Source organism: Glandiceps talaboti, chromosome 17, assembly GCF_964340395.1.
Source record: "Glandiceps talaboti chromosome 17, keGlaTala1.1, whole genome shotgun sequence".
Taxonomy (NCBI): Eukaryota; Metazoa; Hemichordata; class Enteropneusta; family Spengelidae; genus Glandiceps; species Glandiceps talaboti.
The window spans coordinates 1,025,684-1,050,852 of NC_135565.1; the positions used below are offsets into that span (position 1 = coordinate 1,025,684).

Here is a 25,169-nt window from a genome sequence, read left to right on the forward strand (position 1 = left end):
AAAGGACCACAAAATGTCATGTACCATGTGATATATCATGGTTGATTTCACTGTTAATTGATTATGTGCTAAATATTGCAAACACCACAGTAGGTGAATACCCAGCCATTAAGTGTGTGGATGCAGGGTAGCTATTGAACACCTTATTATTATGTATTCTGTGCCAAATGAAGTTAAAGCCTACATAAATTTAATTAATCATTTTCTAATGGTCTACAAATCTATAGATACATTAATATATAAGGACATACTAGCTGTCATATCTACTTTGTAATCAATATTTACTATTATTTAAGATCTGCCATGTGACAGGTTGAATTACCTCCCTAAAATATTGCTTTGATACATTAACTTCCCAAACAGTGACAAAACCCTAGTTCAACTCCTGACACCTTTTAAGTCTTTCAAACATAAAACTAGTCAGAAAAAAAGAAATCATACCCACAATACATTATCAAATGTTCAAGAAAATTTCGAAGATTTTATAGTAAGTGAAGTATTTATATCACTCAAAATTTACTACTTAATTCATAGTTCTATATGATAATGTGTGGGGAAAAAGCCTGGACTATTACATAATTCATGATAAAGCCAGCAATTACCCATGTTTGAGTATTACAGTATAGAAAACTTCAAATTGTCAGAGAGAACTTACCTTCACAGGGTATGGCCCGCTAGGCAAAATGTGATAACCTAATAAAATGAAAACAAATAATGTTATATATAACTATACATGCACATGCCAAACAAACTAAAGATTCTTTATGAAGCATTTTGGAAGACATAGCATTACCTTTCCACTCTGAAATCTATTTAAATGGTGAAGTATAATATTTGTTGTACATACTACATATACAGCTACTTTGCTTTTAGCAACTAAGGTAATAAAATTACTACTTTGAAATATGGTGTGTGATCAGTACCTAGTATTACTACCATTTTTAAGGTATAGCTTACACACATCAGGACCCTATGGGGAAAGTCGCTAAGTACTAAAGTGTCTCCTGTCAAGTACGTAACTATTAAACTCATGCATTTAAATCATGATGTTTGAAATTGAGAGGTTATACAGTACAAGCCACAAAAATGAAACAGTAATGTACTGACACTGTGCAGTATGGTTGAAGTACTGTACACTATGCTACAGTACGGTATGGATACGGTACTGTACGTTTAAAATCCTATTGTCTAACATGGTTTCGATAAGGTCAGTTCAGTGCAAATATTGCATATAGTTTGAACTGGATGACTTCAAGGCATCCATTTCATTGGATGACTTCAAGGTATCCAAGCTTATAAAGTCAGATCAATACAACTACATATTGCACATAGTTTGAACTGGATGACTTCAAGGTATCCAAGTTGATAAAGTCAGGTCATTGCAACTTTTACTGTAACATGAAGTTTGAACTGGACTTCTTCAAGGCGCATCCATTGCATTGGATGACTTCAAGGTATCCAAGTTGATAAAGTCAGACCTATGCAACTTTTACTGTAACATGAAGTTTGAACTGGATGAGTCAAGGCATCCATTGCTCAGTCCACTAGATGTTTTGATAAAGTTAAATCTATACAACTATTACATGTAGTTTGAACTGGATTACTTCAAGCTAGCCATCCATTGCATTGGATGACATCAAGCTATCCAAGTTCATAAAGTCAGATCTATTCTATAATTGTATGTTGTTGTAGTTTGAGTTGGATGACTTCAAGGTATCAAAGCTGATAAAGTTAGATCCATGCAACTATTGCCTGTAGTTTGAGTTGGATGACTTCAAGGTTTCCACGCTGATAAAATCAGATCTATGCAGCTATTGCATGTGTTTTGAACTTTATGACTTCAAGGCATCTATTGCATTGGATGACTTCAAGGTATCCATGTTGATAGAGTCAGATTTATGCAACTTTTGCATGTACATGTAGTTTTTAAAAGCTGGATGACTTCAAGGTATCCAAGTTGATAAGAGTACTGAGATCGATGTTATTGCATGTAGTTTAAACTGGATGACTTCAAGGTATCCAGTTGATGAAGTCAGCCCTATGCTATATTACATGTCATTTGAGTTGGGTGACAAACTTGTGATGTTATTATGGCAGATTTTCAAATAGCATGCAAGTTTGATCGGCAAAGTGAAACATATAAAGGACATTTTCGGGGGTAAAATAAGAAGATATTTTCAGCACACAAATTTTTGTGTGATATTTCTATGTAAATTTAAGTGAATACTTAGCCTATCCACAAGCGTTTGGTATTATCGTTTCTCTCCTACCAAAAGCTTATTGACAATTGTATAGGACCTCATTTTCAAAATTATACGCTTTTCAATCTTCCATTCATATAGTAATTAAGCGTCATTACCCAATCAACTGTTGCACGGACTTGCATCATCAGGTTGACAATTCCATAACATTGATCATTTCTAGTATTCTTATGATGACATTTTCACATCATGTTACCATTCCCTGTGTATAGCAATGTTTCCTACATGCATTGTTTTTAACCATTTAAAAATCTTTATATTTTTATATACATGGATAATTTATTCAGAATACATACACTAGACTAAATTTTAGTTTGAATAGCAAACCCCAAAGTTCTGATTAAACAATTATTAATATCACATACCTTGTAAATGCCACTGCCGACATATTTCTTTTTCACCTTCATCAGTACATTCTTTGTCACAAAAGTTGCATCTGAGTCGCTTTTCCTTTGCACCCTGTTTATCCATGATTGAACACTAAAAATGAAGTAAATAACCAGAAATAATCAGGAAAGATTGAGACATTTTTAAAGACCAGTGGGAAAAGTTGGACCTTTCCTTTAATACGATGCTGAGAATGATATATGTTGTCAGTTGTGTCGCAGTAATCCTACGTATGCTGATAAGTAATAATCATTTTACAAAGGATCGACAAATTGGCGAGTTGAGAGTATGAAATCACATGAAATTGGTCACTGTGTATGTATGAAATTATATACCTTTCTCCATGGCAAGTCTAACCCTTCTCCATAGTTGTATAGTATTTCTTCATTGACAGCGATGTCTCTTATAGCAAATAAACAGAGATGATTGGTTCCAGATTGATCAACAACTTTTTTCATCGTGCTGTTTGGCTTGACGTGGTCATCATTGACATATTTGGCAATTGTCTCTATTCTGGTGGCATCAATACTGAAAATGAAAGAGCCCAACAGAGATATAATATACATTGTGTTAATGTTTCATCTAGGTCCAACACAGAATACATTTGATGAGCTATTTTACCTTTCAGGTTACCATTTCATTCGCAGATCACCTACAATGGAAGAATCAGGATATCATACAGTCCCTGCTGGTAATCATTTATTTACAGGTATCAGCTGGCAGAAGGGGGGTTGGGTTTAGATCATGTTTTGGAAGTACTTGAACTAAAAATGTAAACCATGGTGTACATATATACAGTCTTTGTGTAAAACTTCATCAAAATAACATCAAATTTGGGAAGTGGAATCTCTGAGAAAACAAAAATTTCAGAATATATATGGTACATGCAGAGGCATTCTGGAACTACTTAGTTATATGGCTGATAAGGGAATGTAAAGTTTAAAACATTATGACTGCCTAAAATATTACATCAAATCAACAAGTATATGCAAGACTCTGTATATGGTATATTATGTACCTGCATACAAGGTTTGAAAGAAAAAGCAGTCACATATCCGTACCATTGCTGTATGAACAGTGCCATCACATTATGCAAGCAGATAACTTTATAGTAATTAATACTTGTCAGAATCTGTATTTGATCATATACTCTATCATTCTGATCATGGCTACTGATTGAAGTACACATATTCCCCAACTACCCTGTCTCATCATCTGTAACATCTAGCGCCTACATTCACCGATATCGAGATATGACAGGAAAATACAAAAATACCGCCAATGGCATTGTAGCACAACTTTACAGTTTATAAAAATGATAACCCATATTATCCATGCTAAGTATAAGTACTAATTTGCTGAATGCATATCTAGTTGCGTATCCAACCCTGTTGTTATCTTTGCAATATTTGCTATTCACACGGTCATGTTGCTGGATATATTTGCATACACTTTTTGTTGTTCGTTCACTCATCTTTGAACCCCCAATGTCAGCTTTGTAGTATATGTGGTCATTTGCATGTTACTATGGGCGTGGTCGTGTTCCTAGGTATATTTACACTCCTTTTAAATGTTTATTCGTTTATCTATTGATCCCTGTTGTTATATATGAATCACGAGCTATGGGCATGGCCTTGTTGCTATGCATATTTACATATTTTTTTAAAATATTTATTCAATTACATGTACATGTATCTAAGAATCCCTGTTGTTAACTTTGTGAAATACACTGCCATTTGGCTGTTGCCATGGCAGGGATTACCCTGGCGCAAGAACTGCATGAGATAAAATCCCATATGACGAAAACGAGTGAGAGAATTTGAAAACTGTGTGGGACGGAAGTCAAAATATGGCAGGTGGCTAATTTGCATATATATTTACATATCATTTGCATAACGATATGCATAAAATGTGTTGGTACTGGAAGTAGTTTATAGATGTCATTCCAGCTTCCTACATGTAAAGGCATGCTGTGATTAACTTAATAATTGTTTTATTTATCCAAACATATAAATGATTACAAAACCATTGTAACAAAAATAAACAAAAACAATGAGATGAGTAAATGGGGATCAAGAAATAGCAACAGTTAGTCTAGTCTGACCCCCGACATATTGTGACTTATAAAATAACTTGGACTATACATAACTTGGTAAAGAAATAAAAACGAGTTGAAACCAATAACAAAATCACAAGTTGAGTTATTGATTTTTAAAACGAGTTTTTTAATTATTTTTCTTAGACAAGCGACCTATCGGTCAGAATAGCTCCGCTGTTTTTTTTTTTTAAATTTAATTTTTTATTTTGGTGACATGTAGAAGTGGTTCAGGTCTTCAGCTCTTCACTATGCAGTTTTGTTTTAGCGATGCAATAAAGTGGTTAGTGGTTTCATATGATGTCTCACTATAAAACACATTTTACACAGAAGTTGGTAATGTATTGTACTTTTATACCATAGTCACCATTTTATAACAAAAATCTACTGTTATGAAAAATTGCACAAAATCTCAGAAAAAAATGACTGGGAAATGCACACAAGAAAAAGAAAAAAAGAGGATTTTGAGGTTGGCTATAAATAATTCCAGTGTCTTACAGCTGTAACCCTGGAAAATTTTAATGATGAATGAAATAAACTAGGGATCTAAAATAATTTTGAGGCAATTTGAATTTGAATTTTCTAACAAATTTACAAAGTCAACAACATTCAACTTGTACTAGCTGTGGTAGATATATATAGGGAAGAAATGTATTAATCGCCATCTTAGTTTCCGTACGGCGACAATCTCAAGTACCCGGAAGAGAGTCATTCTCAGCCATACGTTACAGTGGTAACACTCGTTCATGTTCGGTTACCTTTCACAAAGAAAATACAAAGAAATGGTTGAAATGATCTTTTTTTAATTTCTTTTCATCACAACAACAAAATCTGCGTGATCAAAAGTGTTGTAAACTAAACCAGAAAGAATTATCGGACTGGCTAAACTTCCCGATGAACTGGAGTAAGGTCCTACTACTTCCAAGTTAGTCCTGCTTACATGACGGTGCACGAGTCTGTATTACTGACTTGACTCTAAACACCGTCATGCAAAGAGCAATAGAGTTTGCCTATTACAACACCGCAAGCAAAATGTACTCGCGCCAATTGCAAAAGAATTACCTACCGACCGATCAAATATTAGCAACCGATCGAATATCTATGCCATTTCCATTCCACTGACGGTAGTATTCCCTGCTCAGATCACAAAAAGCGTCGAAATCAGACCTTTTCAAGTGCGAACTGCAACATTCAAAAACCCTCGTAACACCGCCACATTTGATATCGTTGAGTGAGATGAATAATTACCCAGAGACACTTGCGCCGACGTACGTAAGGAGAAGTGATTAAATTTACGATAGAATTTGAAAAGTTCCGATTTTGATAGTTTTGGTCATCCGCTATAGGACTTTTGCAGTCAAAATGAGGTAAACAGACTAAATAATAGATTTATTGCTAATATTTGACCACTGGGCGATTTTATTCATAGTTACCAGCATTTTTAGTAAGTCCGTATTTCACGGCTGGCTCTTCGCAGGACGGAGGGGGAGGGACAATTGTCAGAATCGAGTCCCGAATTCCTCCGTATGCAAGCAGGACTACTTCCAAGTAAGCCTCGATAGTACTATAGTACGTGAGAAAATCGTCTCAAACTAGCGATACAACTTTCAAAATATAACTTGACATGTCTTCATTTGTTAGAGTTATACAATTCAAGACGGGTTTTCACTCGAAAACAACAATTCTGTGAATAATGACACTCTGAACGCAGCTATTTCTCGGACGATGTTACCACTGTAACGTATGGCTGACAACGACTTGCTTCCGGGTTAGTCCCTTGTGCATACGGGTGGATTGTCGGCGATTAATACATACATCGTCTGATATTTTAATTCACAGTGTTTCTTGTGACCGGGCGCCTGTCAGCAGACTCTGCCATTTTTTTTATCATTCCATTGTATTTAAACCTTGTACTTGACATTTCGCAATATTTATAATTCTCAACAAAATACCTCAACATGTCTCACTTCGCTCGTACTCAAAGCAGCCCCGCGCGGTATGATCACTGACACTGATGACATGATGAGAGAGAACCTTTTCGGATTTACATGTAAAACGGGGAAAGATACAAAAAACATGTACGCAAAACATAATGCAAAGTCTGAAGCCAAATTAAAGTTGTAATTATTTTAATTATTTTTACTTGGCAAATATTTGCATTTTGGAAAGGCAAGACACGTTCATGTCGTTTAACTTTACATGTGAACTGTCGGCCATAACTTCAACCGCATGCCTGGCATGCCCTTCCTTACGCAAGTTGTCTGAATTCTGGTTCACTGTCATTCCAAATTGCACGACAATATAGAATTAACCACAAGTTACATGTTATCTGAAAACATCACACTTTTATAGTGGGTCTGAAGTGTGATTTTAGTGAGTACCAAGAACGTCCTGTGTTGATACTCAAGATACTTGCTGTGGAAAATCGCTCGGTCAAATGAGGTCACCTTCAGCTTCTAGTCGAATCAGGATAGAGTATGCAAATGAGGATGTTGCGGACTGGCTGATTATGTAGAAGGGTGCAGAATTGGATTTGAAGTTTACAACCCTGTTTCGAACAAACGCTTCTCATTTGGGCGCCCAATGCGTAGAATTATGACTATAGCACATATTACATTGCTTGTTTGACGTCAATAGTGTCTTTTGAAAAGTGGCAGTATACTTAAAGTCTCGTCGACTGATTTCCAATATGGCGTCGGTCATTATGCTCATTAACATATTCATTTTTTTTTCAATTTACAAAAAAAAAATCATAAAAAATAAAAATGAGGATGTGCTGACTTGAAATTAACAAATCTGAGTAAGCTACCCCCTGCGCATCAACATGCCAGATATCAAAGCAATCTAATAAGAGGTTTTCAAGGAGTTGATGAAAATGACATTTTATGAAAAAAAATCATAAAAAATTGAAAATGGCACAGATCAACTTGGCATGAACAAATCTGAATAGCCTCCCCCCCCAGGGAACATGCACACCAAATATCGAAGAATTCTGACTGTCAATTTCGGATTAGATAGTAAAAATATAAAAGTTTGACGGACACCTATGATTCACTCTACTCTCTATACCTCAATACCCACCTACATGTATACCTAAAGCTACGCTTTCAGCTTTCGCTGACAGCGGAGCTAAAAAGCTAAATGTCCAAAGATAAATTAGACTTTTGAAACACCAAATAGTTGTATGTAGGCTAGCTACACATCGTGTAGTCCGAAAACTCATGATACACGAGACTTACTGAAAACTCGCTATAGTATATGACGTAATGGCTGTCATATTTAGTATCCATGCATTCGTCGTGTGATGTTGCGAGTCGACGATCAGACAACGAAAAACTACAAACTAAACGATATTTTCAGAGTAAAATTGAATATGAAACCGATAATCAGAGATAACATCATCACTTTTTCAAAAGGTATATTAGTCAGGTAAACTCTTTTTCACGGTGGTTTTGCCATTGATTTACTGGAAGTTTATACCATAGTGCGAATCACACCGGTAACTATTAGTATTACTATCATGCATTCCATTACTAGCATTAGCGGGTTTACGCATTTATTCATATTGAAAACAATATGGCAAATTTGATCAGATCAGATCAGTTTTAATAGTCGTTTGAACTACTGGTACTTAGAAACCACTTGTATTTAGTCACTATACAAAAGCTTTTATTTTAGAGGATTGTTTTTAGATCGCGTTTATCACTGAGGCACTGTTAGTGTCGACAGTGCAATTTTTTTTCCCAATTGAGTTTTCTGGACGCGACATGTCCATTTTGACATCGTAAATATCACGTTATCGCGCCCCAAAGTGATCCCTGCCATGGGCGTGGTCATGGTTGCTAGGGTATTTGAATATTTTTTTTGAATGTTTACTCACTTGCCTACCAGATGATATTGTTATTTCGCTGAAATATACTGCAATTTGGTTGATGCTAAGGGCGTGGTCATGGTTGCTAGGGCCAATTTTGTCATAAGTTTTGAAGAAAATTTGTACAAAAACACTTTCAGAAACATCTCACCAAGTTTCAGTATAAGGGACCGGTCAGTATTTACGGCAGGGGGGGGGGGCCCTGGGGAGAAATTGGGGGGGGGGGGGGCCATGAAAAAAATGGGAGGCTTGAAGGGGGGCCCATGAAAATTCCGATGGTCTGAAGGGGGGGGGGGGGGCATGAAATATTTTGCTCATAATATGTACCAAATTAAACCTCAGTAGCGTCGTTTACCATGTAAATTTAAAAATTTCTTGCGGCTTTGCCGCAATAACCTCTAATACCTATATTCAATGATGAGTTTGTGACAGCCAGGCGAATGTATTTGTGTTTGTCTTCTTCTGTCTTTCTGTCGCTATCTGTCTGTATGTATATATATTTCTCTCTTGTCTCAGTCTCTGTCACTTCTGTCTCTCCCGGTCTCGGTCTCTGACTACATGTCGCTGTCTATCTGTCTGTCTGTCTGTCTGTCTGTTTGTCTGTCTCTCTCTTTCTCTCTGTCTGTCTCTGTCTCTGTATCTGTCTATCTCTCTGTATCTCTCTCACTCTTTCTCGTTTAATTATGAGGCAGTCAATAGCCAAGAAAGCGTGTGTCTGCCAAATTATCTCTGAATTAAAAGTTATATGGGTTCATTTAGGGGGGCCATGAAATTTTTTGAGAGCGCGAAGGGGGGCTGCAAAATTTTTTTGGACCAAAATAATTTCTCCCCAGCCCCCCCCCCCCCTGCCGTAAATTCTGACCGGTCCCTAATTGACCCACTACTATTTAGAGATACATTTTTGACCAAAAATTAACATTTATCCACCTAATTTGCATGTCACTGATGGGACCATTATATCATGGACATTTCTCAGGATAAACACCATGAAGAATGTTCCACCCAAATTTCAGGCTAATCTGCTGAGTGGTTTTGGAATTATACATTACTGACCAAAAAGACACATTTATAGACCTAATTTGCATATTTTGGGGGAAATTATTATGTCATGAACATATCTTCATTTACTCACCCCTAAGCATGTTCCCACCAAATTTCAGGCCAATCTACCCGGTAGTTTTGGAATTTAAGTTTGTTGATGTGATCATTTTCATTTGAACAATTTCTCAACTATACACCACAGGTAACATAACCACCAAATATCAAAGCAATCGGTCCCACAGTTTTTTGACTTTAAGTTGTTTACACACATACATACACACAGACAGACATACTTTGTAATGCCTATAGCACTACTGAACCAGTCCAGTTGTGCTAAAAAATGAGAGCACAGACAAATTAAGAGACTCTTAAAAATAATAAAAGAATATCCCTACTTACGCCACAGGTTTACCCTTGTCTTTAAAAAAGAAAATATAAGACCCATCTCCTGTTTCATCATATTCATTTTCCTTTTCAGATGCCTCTTTTCCTGAAAGTCTTTCACCTTCGTACCACATTAAATAGTCCCCTTTTGTATACTCTTTTGCCGCAAACACACCTTTGCCTGTAGAGAAGAACCATATTATAGATCAGACTAGTAAATTGAAGGACCATTTTAATAATGACAGCATTACACATCATGATATGAACAAGTAATCATACATGTAACAACCCATTGGGGAAGTGTTCAGTCCCATTTAAATGGTACTACTTCTTGTATGGAATGGATGTAATATTACAAATTGACAATTGACATTATGATGCCAACTGAATGCTATCTGCCCATCTGTCAAACATTGGCTCCAGAGATTATATGGCCTCATGACATCTGAACCAGTGTACCACTTAGGGAGTGTACATTAATTGTGTTGTTTAATTCGTGGTGGGGGGGGGGGATTTCTAATCAAGCGATGTTTTTTTATTTGCCCCCCCCCCCCCCCACTAAACCTTATATAAATTATCTGGCACCCCTATGATTTCTTTTTTTTCTTAGACCCCCTGCACCCCACAGATACATACACAGATGAAACACAGATACAACAACACATAGAAAAGCCAACAGTTGCTGTAAACGTATTCCATATTAATTACTACAGAGTTCTACCTGTGCACAAAGTTGTTGACCGTGTACATTCATAAAATCACCAATTAACACAAAGTTAAATGGGCTGACAGAATAGAACAGAATACTTGTTTGGCTACAATTTTCATTATCTTTTTTTCATGCCATTACTGACATATTTAATTAGCTGAACAAGTAAATATATATGTCACTTATGAATCGTGGGATTGAAAAATAAATGCAAAATTGCACTGTTGGGAAAACTTTCTCTGTGTCAACAAATCCATAACTTTAGGAGTAATTTGCAGTGATTGATCACATCGTTATGTGCTATATAAGACACATAAGATAAGGATTAAGACCCTTCCTGTATTATAGTATTCATATTATCTCTATGCAAAATAAACCCTTCTGGAATATTCCAAGAGAATGTACTAAACTGATGGGCTGAGGGGCAGGTACATGGGCAAAATTGGGTTGTGGTTGATCTTGCCTTTACTTCTGTGCAATACACCAAATTGTGGATTTTGCATCTACCTGTCCTTCAGTGCACTGGGCATTGTTTGGTATGACCCCTTATTGTATTAACTTTTATACAAGTCATTGTAGTTTTGATAAAATCATAAAGTTATCAATAATTTGTTCCTTAAATTTTGGACTCTGGTTCCCTTTATTGTCAGTTAGGAAGTGAAATTTGTATGATTGAGTTTGACTTTAGAGCATCTTTCAGCACAGTGCCTAGCTCGCTAAGTCAGATGGTCTCTAGTCAGACTTTGATCATGATCATTGCAGTAGGTTTCTGCTGGATTTTTAGGAAATATAATAAGCTTGTCAACTTATGTGTTCTATCCACTACCTATGGAAAAGATTTAAGTGAACAAGTCATCATAGATAACACAGTCCCCACTCTTGTGGTGGTGTTGGTTACCATTTTGATTGTATCAGTTTTCATCTGGGATAGGTGCAATCACAAATTGACAAATGACATGCTACTGGTAATTCATGTCTACCAATTGGGTTCCAACATGAGTTTTTGTAACACAATAGCTGCTGTACCTGTGTAATAACTTTGTACATGTAATTAAGATCATAACAAAATGGCTGCCTGGTAACCATCTTAGACTGCATCACAAAAGAAAGCATTATTTGACAAGAATGTACTCCCGTTTTCTTGCTGCTAAGGCCGTGGTCATGGTTGCTTTTGGAATGATTGTTCACTTGTCTAAGAATCCCCATTATCTTTGTGAAATACAGCACTGTTTGGCTGTTGCTATGGGTGTGGCCATGGTTGATATGGTATTTGCATACATTTTTTGAATGTTTATTGAATTGCCCACCAGATGATGTTATTATTTGACCAAAATATACTGCCATTTGTTTGTTGCTAAGGGTGTCTCATGGTTGCTAGGGCCAATTTTGCCAAATTATTTGAAGAAAATCTGCAGAATAACACTTTCAGAAACATCTCGCCAAGTTTCAGACTAAGACTTACTGACCAAGTACTTTTGGAGATGTAAGTTTTTACCAAAAATGAACATTTTCACACCTAATTTGCATATCACTAATGGTATTGTTGTATGCTTACTATTTCTTCGTCCATACATCCCTAGATGCATGACCATTAAATTTCAGTCCAATCTGTTCCGTGGTTTTGGAATTGTAGATTTTTTACCAAAAAGACACATTTTTAGCCATAATTTGCATATCACTGATGGGACCATCATACCATGAACAACTCTTAGTATTAACCCCCTGAAGAATGTTCCACCCAAATTTCAGTCATAATATGATGAGTAGTTTTGGAATTATACATTTTTGACCAAAAAGACACATTTTTAGCCCTATTTTGCATATTATTGGGGAAATCTCATCATGTCATAAATAAATCCCAATACCCTCACCCCTAAGAATGTTCCCACCAAATGTCATGCCAATCTACCCAGTAGTTTTGGAGTTAAGCTTTTTTTAAAACCAAAAATCACATTTTTTGACCCAAAATCTCCATCTCTGATGTAATCATTTTCAAAAGAAAATCACGTGCATATATGCACCCCATAGTGTGTTGTCCTTGTGCCAAGTTTGAGAGAAATCGGTTCAGTTATGTCTGAGAAATGACTCTGGATGCACGGACACACCGAGCCCAATCTATAAATCCCCGTCCCGAATTATGTCCGACAGGAACTAATAATAACTGCACTGCTTTGTCATCGAGCCATAATGCTAACAAACCTTCTGAAGGCTATTGTGCACAAAGTCAAGAATGTGTACCATTTTGCTTATATATTTTATTTTACATATCTGGCACTTGTTCATCCCGACATTCCATTTAGGGTTTTTTTGTGCCCCCCCCCCCCCCCCACAAAAATCAAAAATCAGAACAATTTGGTCACTAACATTTCATGAAAAGATATTCAGTAGCTGTAAATCTTGTACCCATGCAGTGGCTTGGGGAGGGGGGGGGGTCATTTTTAACTAAAGGAAACAAGGAGAGGGTCAGGTTTTAAAAGTGGAGAATTTTGGGAGGGGTCAGTGCTTGTGACAAACCAAGGGTGATTTGCTCTGCCCCTCCTTGCAATTACTGAAGGCTCCCACAGTTTCAATCTCTACATTATAACATGACACTGCATAATGATCCCTAACTTGACATGTATTGTCATGGGGGTGGGGTAGGGGTAGGAAGGGGGATCCTTATTACATATGATGACTTTAAACACCACTGCATGAAGATAATACAAAATAATAATAATTTATTTACCACTCCAAATCCCAATCATTCAAATAAAATATTAGTAAAAACACTTTAATACAGAGAAAAGTGCAGGATGCATACAAGGGCAACTGATGGACAATGTATTCAATAGTATGTCAGAGACTGTTCCTTTCCATGGAAGTTCAATAATTTACTAAAATGAGAAAAGTCCTTTCATACTATTTAACATAGTGTACATCTTGTACATCATCTTAAATGTTGGTGGTCATCTGTAGCACATGTGTGGCGGTGGGTCCCTCAGATGTGCAACAGACGAAATGGGAAATGGTTTATAACACTGACAGAAACTTTGAATGCTGAAGGACACCTCATTGCAGACTGGAGAGGGAACAATTCAACTTGTTTGTAAACACTCGAACATTGCGAAAACTCACACATGCGCATTAGACGACCGCCAACCTTTAACATACATTTAATACAAATTTATGTAAACAGTATACTTCTGAATCTGGTTATACAGATATGTAAACTCTGAAGTAATGCTCACATGTAAGTACATATGGCAGAAACACACCTCCTATGCTCCCATATTTTTTGGTTCTTTCATTAATTTAAAAAGTTTACAGTTGTCTCACCTTTAAAACTGTTGATAAAGCGTATCTCAAACCGGCCTTCCTTAGGTATATCAATACCTTCTGTAACACATTTCTTTGCTACTTCTCTGGGAGAGATTGCAGGAGACCCTCTCCTCTGCCTTGTCTGTGAATTATTTTTAAAAGTACATGAATTACACTGTGAAATTAAGATATTTGAAAAACATAACAGAGTATCCCATTTTTGTCTGACTGGTGCTGCATTTAGTCACATACTTATATAATTTGTGCAGAATGAGATTGTACACACATCACATACATTTATTTAGGTATCTATCTGACCTTTTTTCCACACACTATGGGGACCAAAAGGGTGGAGACAAAGTTACAGTTGATTATCCCCCTTAAACCGTTAGACATGAACCAGAATGGAAATTCTTGTCATATAGCTGATATGAGTTGGGAAAACAGTTGATTGTGTATCGACCAGTCACTTATACACAACAATGTATCTAATACATAGGTTGTGTTTACAAGCTTGATACTTGAGCCTAATGTACACCAAGGTGTACTATAAAAATACCAATGATTTACAGGACAACAAAGAGAAAATAATCATATACTGTATTCCTTTTGTTACTACAGACAAATTATACACAGAATTAACTTTAATTCATGAATGTTTTTCGCAAATGTACGTGTAAGACTCTTCATTAGTAAATAACATTTCTTTCATTCCAGTCTAAAATAAAGTTGATATATGTCCAAATAATACAAATTAACAAGAACTTTGTTGGAAAAATTTTGGCAGGAAAGTTGTTGCAAATTGTAAATGTTTCACAATCACTAAGAGAAAACTACTTACCATTATAAATGACTTGACAGACATTTCTGCTCTGATACTAGTGACAGATCATGGAAAAGAGAGAGGAAATCATTAATATCAATAATCTCATCTATTAAAAGAACTCTGCAATCTAAGCTTCTATATTGACCAGCATATGTTCAATGATTGTCCAATCAAATTAAGTTTGCCTCATGAAGCTGATAGGCTTTCATTCTAAGATAGTGTTGATAGAACAGGATTTTCCATGACTGAACTGCAATGACCCCCAAGCTTTGACAACTTTTTGACTGGGAAATCAAAAGGCGGAAGCCTACTAAATGTAGAAACTTAGCAGATGACTGGCTTAAAGCAAAAATTCAAGTTTGTACTTCACTTTACCAACACTGATTTCAAAATATGCCAAAATTTTGAAAGGGTGGGACATGCTATTACCATACAGATAAATTTAAACAGATAACAGCTGACATATCAAATTGTAGTGTACATGCCATCTCAGTCTCTCAGATGTTTTTGACAGCATTCAATAAAAACAAGATTTGAGTTATGGTTGACCAAATCTAAACATTACAACACATTGTGGCTCTGTCTGCCAATCAGGTGTATAGGAATATAAATTGTAGATGTATAGGAATCTGCATGTCTATGAAAGTCTTTTTGCACCACTATGTAGTTTGTCAAGCAATTACATCAGTTCATGTATCAAGGCATGATGCAAGTAAAACCTGGTTGATGGTCAGCCAGCATGTTGAAACCAAAATTGATACAGTATGCCAATATATGGATGCAGTCATAGTGTGTCACACTCTGTGACAGATAGAGTAAATTGCAATAGCAGTTACTTGAGTTGTGTCATCCAATATCAAACAATGTACATCTTAGACACAAAATATGAAGTGTCCTGAGACATTTCTAACACAAACTTTAACGTCGCCAAAACTTATGCACAACCTTTGAAAACAATACTGTAAGTTGTGAAATTATTGTTTTATGTCATGTGACAATATCTGATTTGAAGATTAGCCATATATAGGGATGAAATTCAAATATATTTGAGTCCGGCGCGATATTATGAACCGAGCAACATTTTTGGTGTGCGAGGGTTTAACCTTGTAACTTGCCACATATACGATATTTTGGTCAAAATCTAGCAAAGGTCAGAAAATTTGAGACTGAACTGTATGAACAAACTGACTGCAGTTGTTAGACGACGCGACGGTGAACTTGAGACTGTGATCGAAACGGGACCGCGAGAGAGTTCAGACGATCGACTAGACCCCCCCCCCCCCTTCACATCAGTCTCAGACGTTACGAGTACATTTTTGTAAATGAAAAGTCTGCTTCATGTAGGACGAAAAACATTGCCAAAGACAATAAAACTGAATGTTGAGATGTATAATGACAACGAGTCAGTGAATCGTGGTATAAAAACCTTATCAAAACTTCTCCGCCATGATGTTTGTTTACACGTGACTGTGATTTATAATATTAGTTTATAAAGTTACTAACGCATTTCCACATCTCTCACTGCTCGACTCCACCACTTACATTTGTACATAAAGCATGGAAGTATAAAGTGACATGATTTCTGGTTGCATACGCCAATACCCTAAAGAAAATACTTGTCATCTTGCATTCGTACTTAATGATGAAACAACTGTGTGATGCCGAGTCCCTATCAGTGATTTCGGTGAAAACAATCTGAGATTTCGAACGTCTCAAACACTTCATTCTCCCAATTACATCCATACGCTCTTTCACATCATACCATACACAATCATACATAATATACAAAATTAATGACGCGAACATGGTAGAAACAAGTGTAGTTTTCGAGAAACTAACCGTTTGGATGTTTGTAGATGTAAATACACGTCCAACTCCCACCAACAGCAGTGGGGGAAAAATCCTCCATGTCACGGCGCCAGACACTTCAAAGAGTTTGATGACGCACTGAGATTTCACTGTCTAGATCTATGCAAATTAGATATATGGGACGGTAACCAACGGGACGTGACAGGGATAGTTCAGACGATCGATCGACTAGAAAACTTTCTTTCCCTTCACGTCAGCCTTAGAAGTTACAAGTACATGACAAATCTGCTTCATGTAGGAAGAAAAATATTGGCAAGACAATCAAGCAGAATGTCGAGATATTTACACAAGTCAGTGAATCATGATTTTAATTTAAAACCTTTTCAAAACTTCTCCGCCATGATGTGTGTATCATACATGTGACTGAATTTATAAATTAGTTTATAAAGTTACTAACGCACCCCCCCCCCACCCTCTCACTGCTCGATCAACACATACATAAAGAATGGAAGTATAAAGTGACATGATTTCTGTTTTCATACACTAATACCCTAAAGAAAAAATTATCATCATGCATTCGTAATTATCGACGAAACAACTGTGCATGTGATGCACAGGGGCGTGTATTATTGCTTAGATTGTCGTCTTATTATTAATAAAATATGGTACGAATCCTGCTGCTACAACTGTATCAATCTGTATACTTCAAAAAATATACAGGTAGGACTATATAGTCAAAGTGTTGTTATATTTAGCCTATAGACCAGGAAAACAACAATCTAAGAAATATTACAAGCCCCTATGGTCCCATATCAGTGATTTTGAGGAAAACTATCTGAGATTTCGAACTTCTCAAACCTTTATTCTCCCAACTACACCAATACGCTCTTTCACATCATACCATATATAATATACACAATTAATGAAGCGAACATGGTAGAAACATGTGTAGTTTTCGAAAAACTAACCTTTTTCTAGATTTCTTGATGTAAATCCACATCAACTGTGCAGTGGGGAAAAATACTTCAAAGAGTTTGCGCATGCGACGACGCACTAATTTGCTGTCTGTATGCAAATTAGATATGGTAACTTTGTAGCCAAAGTCGGGACGCGGTCTTCAGACGTGCGCTAAACAACAGCCAATCAGAATGTATACACTCGTCCTATGCAACATTTCATCCCAGGGTGGCGATCGACCGTGTGTATAGTCTCTGGGCAAGTTTTCTACCTGAGATACACCCGCGCAGTATGCAATCCGTAGGAAAGTGTCAATGTAGACTCCAGCTGAAACTCACAGGATCAACTATTTATGCCTAAAGAGGGCCTTATGTGGTTTATTCTTTAGTGGCTCCGGATATATGCACCACCAAGAAAAAAGGTTCCACCAACAAGTGAAAGTGTCGATATGCTGGAGCCACCTCTCATTGCGATGTCCAAACATACATACATACATACATACATACATACATACATACATACATACCATCGTCGCAAACCACGGCCTGTTTTACGGCAATGTTCTTAACGAGCCTTATTTCGAAATGTTGTGGTAGAAATTATAACTCTGGTTTGCGAGAATGATACATACATACATACATACATACATACATACATACATACATACGTACGTACGTACGTACGTACGTACGTACATACATACATACATACATACATACATACATACATACATACATAGACATATCTCTATGAGGACAGTATCCATCCCAATGCCAGAGGAACAGCAACACTAGTGGCTAATATGAAGCGGTATATATACAGAGCTATTGTTGCAGAGATGAAGAACAGAAACATCTTTAACAGCTACACCTCGGAAAACTCTGCAGTCCCCAGTGGAGGAGAGAAGACGCGAGCCAATCCAGTAAAAGCCGCCAAAACTATAACAATGGTAAAAACAATACACTTTTCACAGATCTATTATCTGGAATAGTGAATCTTTTGACAGATAACTAAACAGGTATGTAGGTTAAAACAACCAAGTAAGGATGAACACCTACACGTGTAATGGGGTAAATCGCAATATGAACTTGAACCTTTTATTGGGTCAAAAGAAACATGAGATAACACTGGGTCACTGCCTAGTGAAGGTACAGTAGTTGAGTATACACGTATCGGCATTCGCGAGATTAATAGATTATTTAAATACCTAATTCTCTATCTGTTTTTATATTTGTTTTGTTGGTTGTGTTTTGTTTGTTTTTCTGTGCCTTTGTGTTTATTCTCATCTGAAAACTGTTAGTATGAGGAACATACAACCAGCTGGTAAAACCACGCTGAAGTTTTCTACATGGAATATATATGGTAGCTTTGAACGCAAAGTTAAGGATAAAAACTTCCTAAACACTGTGAACAATTTTGATTTCATCAGTTTTGTTGAAACAAAAACAAACATTGACTCTGAGATAGAAATCTCTAACTACAGCTACTTTCATTCATATAGAAAGAAAAAACATAAAAACGCTCGTGCACACTCTGGTGGAGTGGCATTCTATTACAAAAGCATATATAAACATGGTATAAGGCAAATGGAAAGCAGCTGTGAGCTCGAGGACTTTATTTGGACCCGTCTTGATAAAAACATGTTTGATCTAGACGAAAATATTTTTGTTTGTAGTCTGTATATGAGTCCTCAAGGCTCCAGTATCTTCAAATGGAAAGACACAAATTTGTATCAGCTACTAGAAAAAGATGTTATAAAATATTCTAAGTTAGGACAGATCATCCTGACAGGTGAATTCAATGCCCGTACTAAAATGGATAATGATACGGTGATTCATCCAAACCTGAACTATTACTCATCAACAGCTTCCATAGACTTTAAACCAAGACAGTCACATGACATTACAAAGGAAACCAATATGGTGAATTACTTCTTGATCTATGTATCTCTTCAGAAATTGTAATTCTAAATGGTCGTTGCCCTGGTGACTCTATGGGTAAATTTACATGTCACCAAGCAAAAGGGAGTAGTACAGTAGATTATACCATTGTCAGTCATAGTCTGTTCAATAGGATTGGTGTTTTCAGTGTTCAGCCACTGAACCTGGTTTTATCTGATCATTGCCAAATGTTATTTACATTGCAGACTAACATACTACAAGATGATAAAGTTACACCTAATTCTACAGCAGATGACTTGAATAACTATTGTCATTCCAACTTTTCATACACATGGGATACAAACTCAAAATATTATTTCTACAATGCATTACAGAGCCAGGAGGTAATAGTACTGGCTAAGAACTTTGAGAGAGAACATTTTGATAATTCTAAAAAGTCAGTTGATCAGGCTGGCATTATGTTATCAGACATCTATCACGAGGCAGCTGGTAAAAGCCTAAAAAAAAACGTTTCTTTAAAAAAACAAAAAAGAAAAAGAAAACCAGAAAGCAAACATGGTACACAAAAAATCTTTCTTGTATGAAAAAGGAGATACACAATCTTTCCACTAAACTTAGCACAGACCCATTTAAAACCATCAACTGAGAAATAGTTGTTATGAACAAAGGAAACACTACAAGAAGGCTGTGAAAAAAAAGAAACGAGAATTTAAAAATGAGATATTGTCTAAACTAGAAAACCTGAGTGGTTCACATCCCGATGAATACTGGAAACTTATTAAGAACTTAAGAGCGCCACAAGAGGGTAAGACATGTAATGGAGAAATTGTTGAGAAAAAAACAAACTGTTTGAGCATTTCAAAAATCTCAGTTCAAACAAGGTAAAACTTACTGCAGATACCACCTATGTTAGTAAAAAGAACCGGCTAGAAAATATTGCTGATTCCATAGAATTAGATAAGCCAATCTCTCAGCTTGAAATTCAAAAAAACAATAAGTACACTCAAGCACAAAAAATCACCCGGAATAGATAACATAACCAATGAAATGATCACAGCCAGTAGAAACGTTCTCATTACACACATTCAAAAACTGTTCAATCTAATTCTCGAAAGTGGCCATTTTCCTAGATGCTGGAATATGGGTATAATTACACCTATCTACAAAAAAGGAGACAAGACAGATCCCAGTAACTATCGTGGCATCACACTTTTAAATTGTTTGAGTAAATTATTCACTTCAGTCCTGAAACAGAGGCTTGTTGAATTTAACGACAAAAATGACATTATAATTAAAGAACAGGTTGGCTTTCTACCTAAATTCAGTACTCGTGATCACATATTTGTTCTAAACCAGTTGATTACAAAATACCGAAGTAAAGATAAATACATTTTTGCTTGCTTTATAGACCTGAAAAAAGCCTTTGACTCAATTTGGTATGAAGGGCTTTTCCACAAATTGGTGCTCAATGGCATCAGAGGACGTTTCTATAAAGTAATCAAAGCTATCTATTCAAACGCAACTGGATGTGTTAAGACAAAAAATGGTCTGACCCGCCAATTTCCAATACAGAGAGGTATTATACAAGGGGATGGCCTTAGCCCCCTACTATTCAATATCTACGTAAATGATATAAAAAGACAAATTAATATGTCAAACAATGACCCACCACCTCTTCTAACTAGCAGGCTATCTTGCTTACTATATGCTGACGATTTAATGTTACTATAGGAATCAAATACTGGTCTACAAAATGCCCTCAATGCAGTCGAAATCTTCTGTGAAAGATGGCACTTAGATATAAATATTGCCAAATCAAAGATCACGATTTTCAATAAGTCAGGAAAATGTTTGAAGAAATTTAAATGTTACATAAACAAGTAAGTATTAGACTGCGTTCCCTCCTACACATACCTTGGAATATCTTGTTTGTATATGTGTGTAATGGGGGGGGGGGGCATGGAAAAAAATCAAGAACTTGTAGGGGGGCATCAATATTTTCCAAGCTTTTGTAAGGGGGGGGGCATGAAAAAAATACACAGGAAAAAAGGGAAATCCTCCGGGGTTCCCCTGGAAGTAAAATCTGGGCACTCCCTTAGTTAAAACATCATTTTCAAAGCATTTTGTATGTTTTCCGTTGTACAGTTTCACTTTGATCATGGCCACATTTGTACCGCTGTGGGGTTGGTGTGAACTCCGCTCCGGTAAATTGATCGGGAACCCGTTAACAGCTTGTGTGTTCAATTTGACATGGGTGATGAATGCATAGACCCTCATGTCAACGTCGGAAATGTTACGACTATTGAATAAAGTATGCACTTTTCTGACAAAAATCCCAGTGGGTAGGACGAAAATCCCAGAGTGTAACTTACTATAGAACTGTTGGGTGTCGTAGAGTTGAACGGTATAAGTATGGATAGTTCAGACGTTACACTCTAGCACTCACACTCTCATACTCTCGTACGGGATCGTTCAGGTCCAAGTCGGGAATTAGTCACAACTGAGAAGATATTTCGGCTTGCCAGAATCACCTATCCGAGTCTTTCTCTCCTCGTCTCCTCTCCTCTGATTCTGGATATTTTATTCTTACTTTAAGTATATTTCGAATACAATGGAATTTACACAACGACTATATAAATATCAAGCCATCATAAAAGTTATTATATACTTTTCTCTAACCAATCATGTGAATTTCAGTTACAACATCATGTTTGCCCAGATTCGACATCGCCAGTCTATATCTGACCTATGGCCTGCAATGCCGAAAAGTAGAATTTATTCCCATAATTCCGAAATACGATATTTTGGATCGTAACAGAACCATAGAACACAACTTGCCCTATCGTCAGAATTTGTCGTACAGTGTGTAACAAATTCAATTCCATATTGCCGCATTTTTAAATCAAATATGTTCATTATATATTCACAATTTTGACCGTCCCAAACAAGCAAGTTTTACTCAGCTAAATCTCGCTCGATTTTCAAGCTGTTTCCACAGAAATTGTCGGCTTCCGGTTGAAAATAACGCTATCTGACCTTTGACCCTAACTGATGACGCGGTGCTGTTTAAACTATAGGACAGCATCATGAATTCACCAATTTGGTCCGTACCTAATACATATGGCCAATGTATTACTATAGGACACATTCGCCAATTTGGTCCGTACCTAATACATATGGCCAATGTATTACTATAGGACACATTCGCCAATTTGGTCCGTACCTAATACATATGGCCAATGTATTACTATAGGACACATTCACCAATTTGGTCCGTACCTAATACATATGGCCAATGTATTACTATAGGACACATTCACCAATTTGGTCCGTACCTAATACATATGGCCAATGTATTACTATAGGACACATTCACCAATTCGGTCCGTACCTAATACATATGGCCAATGTATTACTATAGGACACATTCACCAATTCGGTCCGTACCTAATACATATGGCCAATGTATTACTATAGGACACATTCACCAATTTGGTCCGTACCTAATACATATGGCCAATGTATTACTATAGGACACATTCACCAATTTGGTCCGTACCTAATACATATGGCCAATGTATTACTATAGGACACATTCACCAATTTGGTCCGTACCTAATACATATGGCCAATGTATTACTATAGGACACATTCACCAATTTGGTCCGTACCTAATACATATGGCCAATGTATTACTATAGGACACATTCACCAATTTGGTCCGTACCTAATACATAAGGCCAATGTATTACTATAGGACACATTCACCAATTCGGTCCGTACCTAATACATATGGCCAATGTATTACTATAGGACACATTCACCAATTCGGTCCGTACCTAATACATATGGCCAATGTATTACTATAGGACACATTCACCAATTCGGTCCGTACCTAATACATATGGCCAATGTATTACTATAGGACACATTCACCAATTTGGTCCGTACCTAATACATATGGCCAATGTATTACTATAGGACACATTCACCAATTTGGTCCGTACCTAATACATATGGCCAATGTATTACTATAGGACACATTCACCAATTTGGTCCGTACCTAATACATAAGGCCAACGTATTACTATAGGACACATTCACCAATTTGGTCCGTACCTAATACATATGGCCAATGTATTACTATAGGACACATTCACCAATTCGGTCCGTACCTAATACATATGGCCAATGTATTACTATAGGACACATTCACCAATTTGGTCCGTACCTAATACATATGGCCAATGTATTACTATAGGACACATTCACCAATTTGGTCCGTACCTAATACATAAGGCCAATGTATTACTATAGGACACATTCACCAATTTGGTCCGTACCTAATACATATGGCCAATGTATTACTATAGGACACATTCACCAATTTGGTCCGTACCTAATACATATGGCCAATGTATTACTATAGGACATATTCACCAATTTGGTCCGTACCTAATACATATGGCCAATGTATTACTATAGGACACATTCACCAATTCGGTCCGTACCTAATACATATGGCCAATGTATTACTATAGGACACATTCACCAATTTGGTCCGTACCTAATACATATGGCCAATGTATTACTATAGGACACATTCACCAATTCGGTCCGTACCTAATACATATGGCCAATGTATTACTATAGGACACATTCACCAATTCGGTCCGTACCTAATACATATGGCCAATGTATTACTATAGGACACATTCACCAATTCGGTCCGTACCTAATACATATGGCCAATGTATTACTATAGGACACATTCACCAATTTGGTCCGTACCTAATACATATGGCCAATGTATTACTATAGGACACATTCACCAATTCGGTCCGTACCTAATACATATGGCCAATGTATTACTATAGGACACATTCACCAATTCGGTCCGTACCTAATACATAAGGCCAATGTATTACTATAGGACACATTCACCAATTTGGTCCGTACCTAATACATAATAGGACAACATCATGAATTCACCAATTTGGTCCGTACCTAATACATAAGGCCAATGTATTACTATAGGACATATTCACCAATTCGGTCCGTACCTAATACATAAGGCCAATGTATTACTATAGGACACATTCACCAATTCGGTCCGTACCTAATACATAAGGCCCAGGTATTACTATAGGACAACATCATGAATTCACCAATTTGGTCCGTACCTAATACATAAGGCCAATGTATTACTATAGGACACATTGACCAATTTGGTCCGTACCTAATACATATGGCCCAGGTATTACTATAGGACAACATTACGAATTCACCAATTCGGTCCGTACCTAATACATAACGCGGTAGAGTTGACTTCTCAGACAGAGCTCAGAGGGCGCAGAGGCCTCAGGCAGAAGTCAGAGGCCTCTGTCACAGAGGTCGCCCATAGAGCTCAGATACTACCTCAGACGATTTTGTCCAAATGATTCATTTTACAGTCTGAACCAATTGCAATCTTGATGGTCTTTCATTCTTAGTGAAAATGTAGTCAGATATTAAACATATCTCTGTATGAAGTGTACATACAGATATGCAATGGCGGACAATTCAAGGTTACGCTAATACTGAAACAAATAAACGAGAAACGATCTGTCTTTAAACACAGACACCAAGTGA

At 36.7% G+C, this 25,169-nt stretch overlaps 1 protein-coding gene across 1 annotated transcript in view; it reads right to left on the minus strand.

Moving 5' to 3' along the window:
- The window catches only part of LOC144448603 (uncharacterized), a 32,204-nt gene extending 17,286 nt beyond the window's left edge, over positions 1–14,918 (minus strand). The window contains exons 1-6 of the mRNA XM_078138879.1: positions 14,887–14,918; positions 14,064–14,187; positions 10,055–10,220; positions 2,984–3,176; positions 2,627–2,741; positions 656–693 (exon numbers count right to left, since the gene is read on the minus strand). Coding sequence (XP_077995005.1) covers positions 656–693; positions 2,627–2,741; positions 2,984–3,176; positions 10,055–10,220; positions 14,064–14,187; positions 14,887–14,910 — 660 coding nt within the window. The 5' untranslated portion in view covers positions 14,911–14,918. The remainder of the gene's footprint in view (positions 1–655; positions 694–2,626; positions 2,742–2,983; positions 3,177–10,054; positions 10,221–14,063; positions 14,188–14,886) is intronic.
- Positions 14,919–25,169: the final 10,251 nt, after the last annotated feature.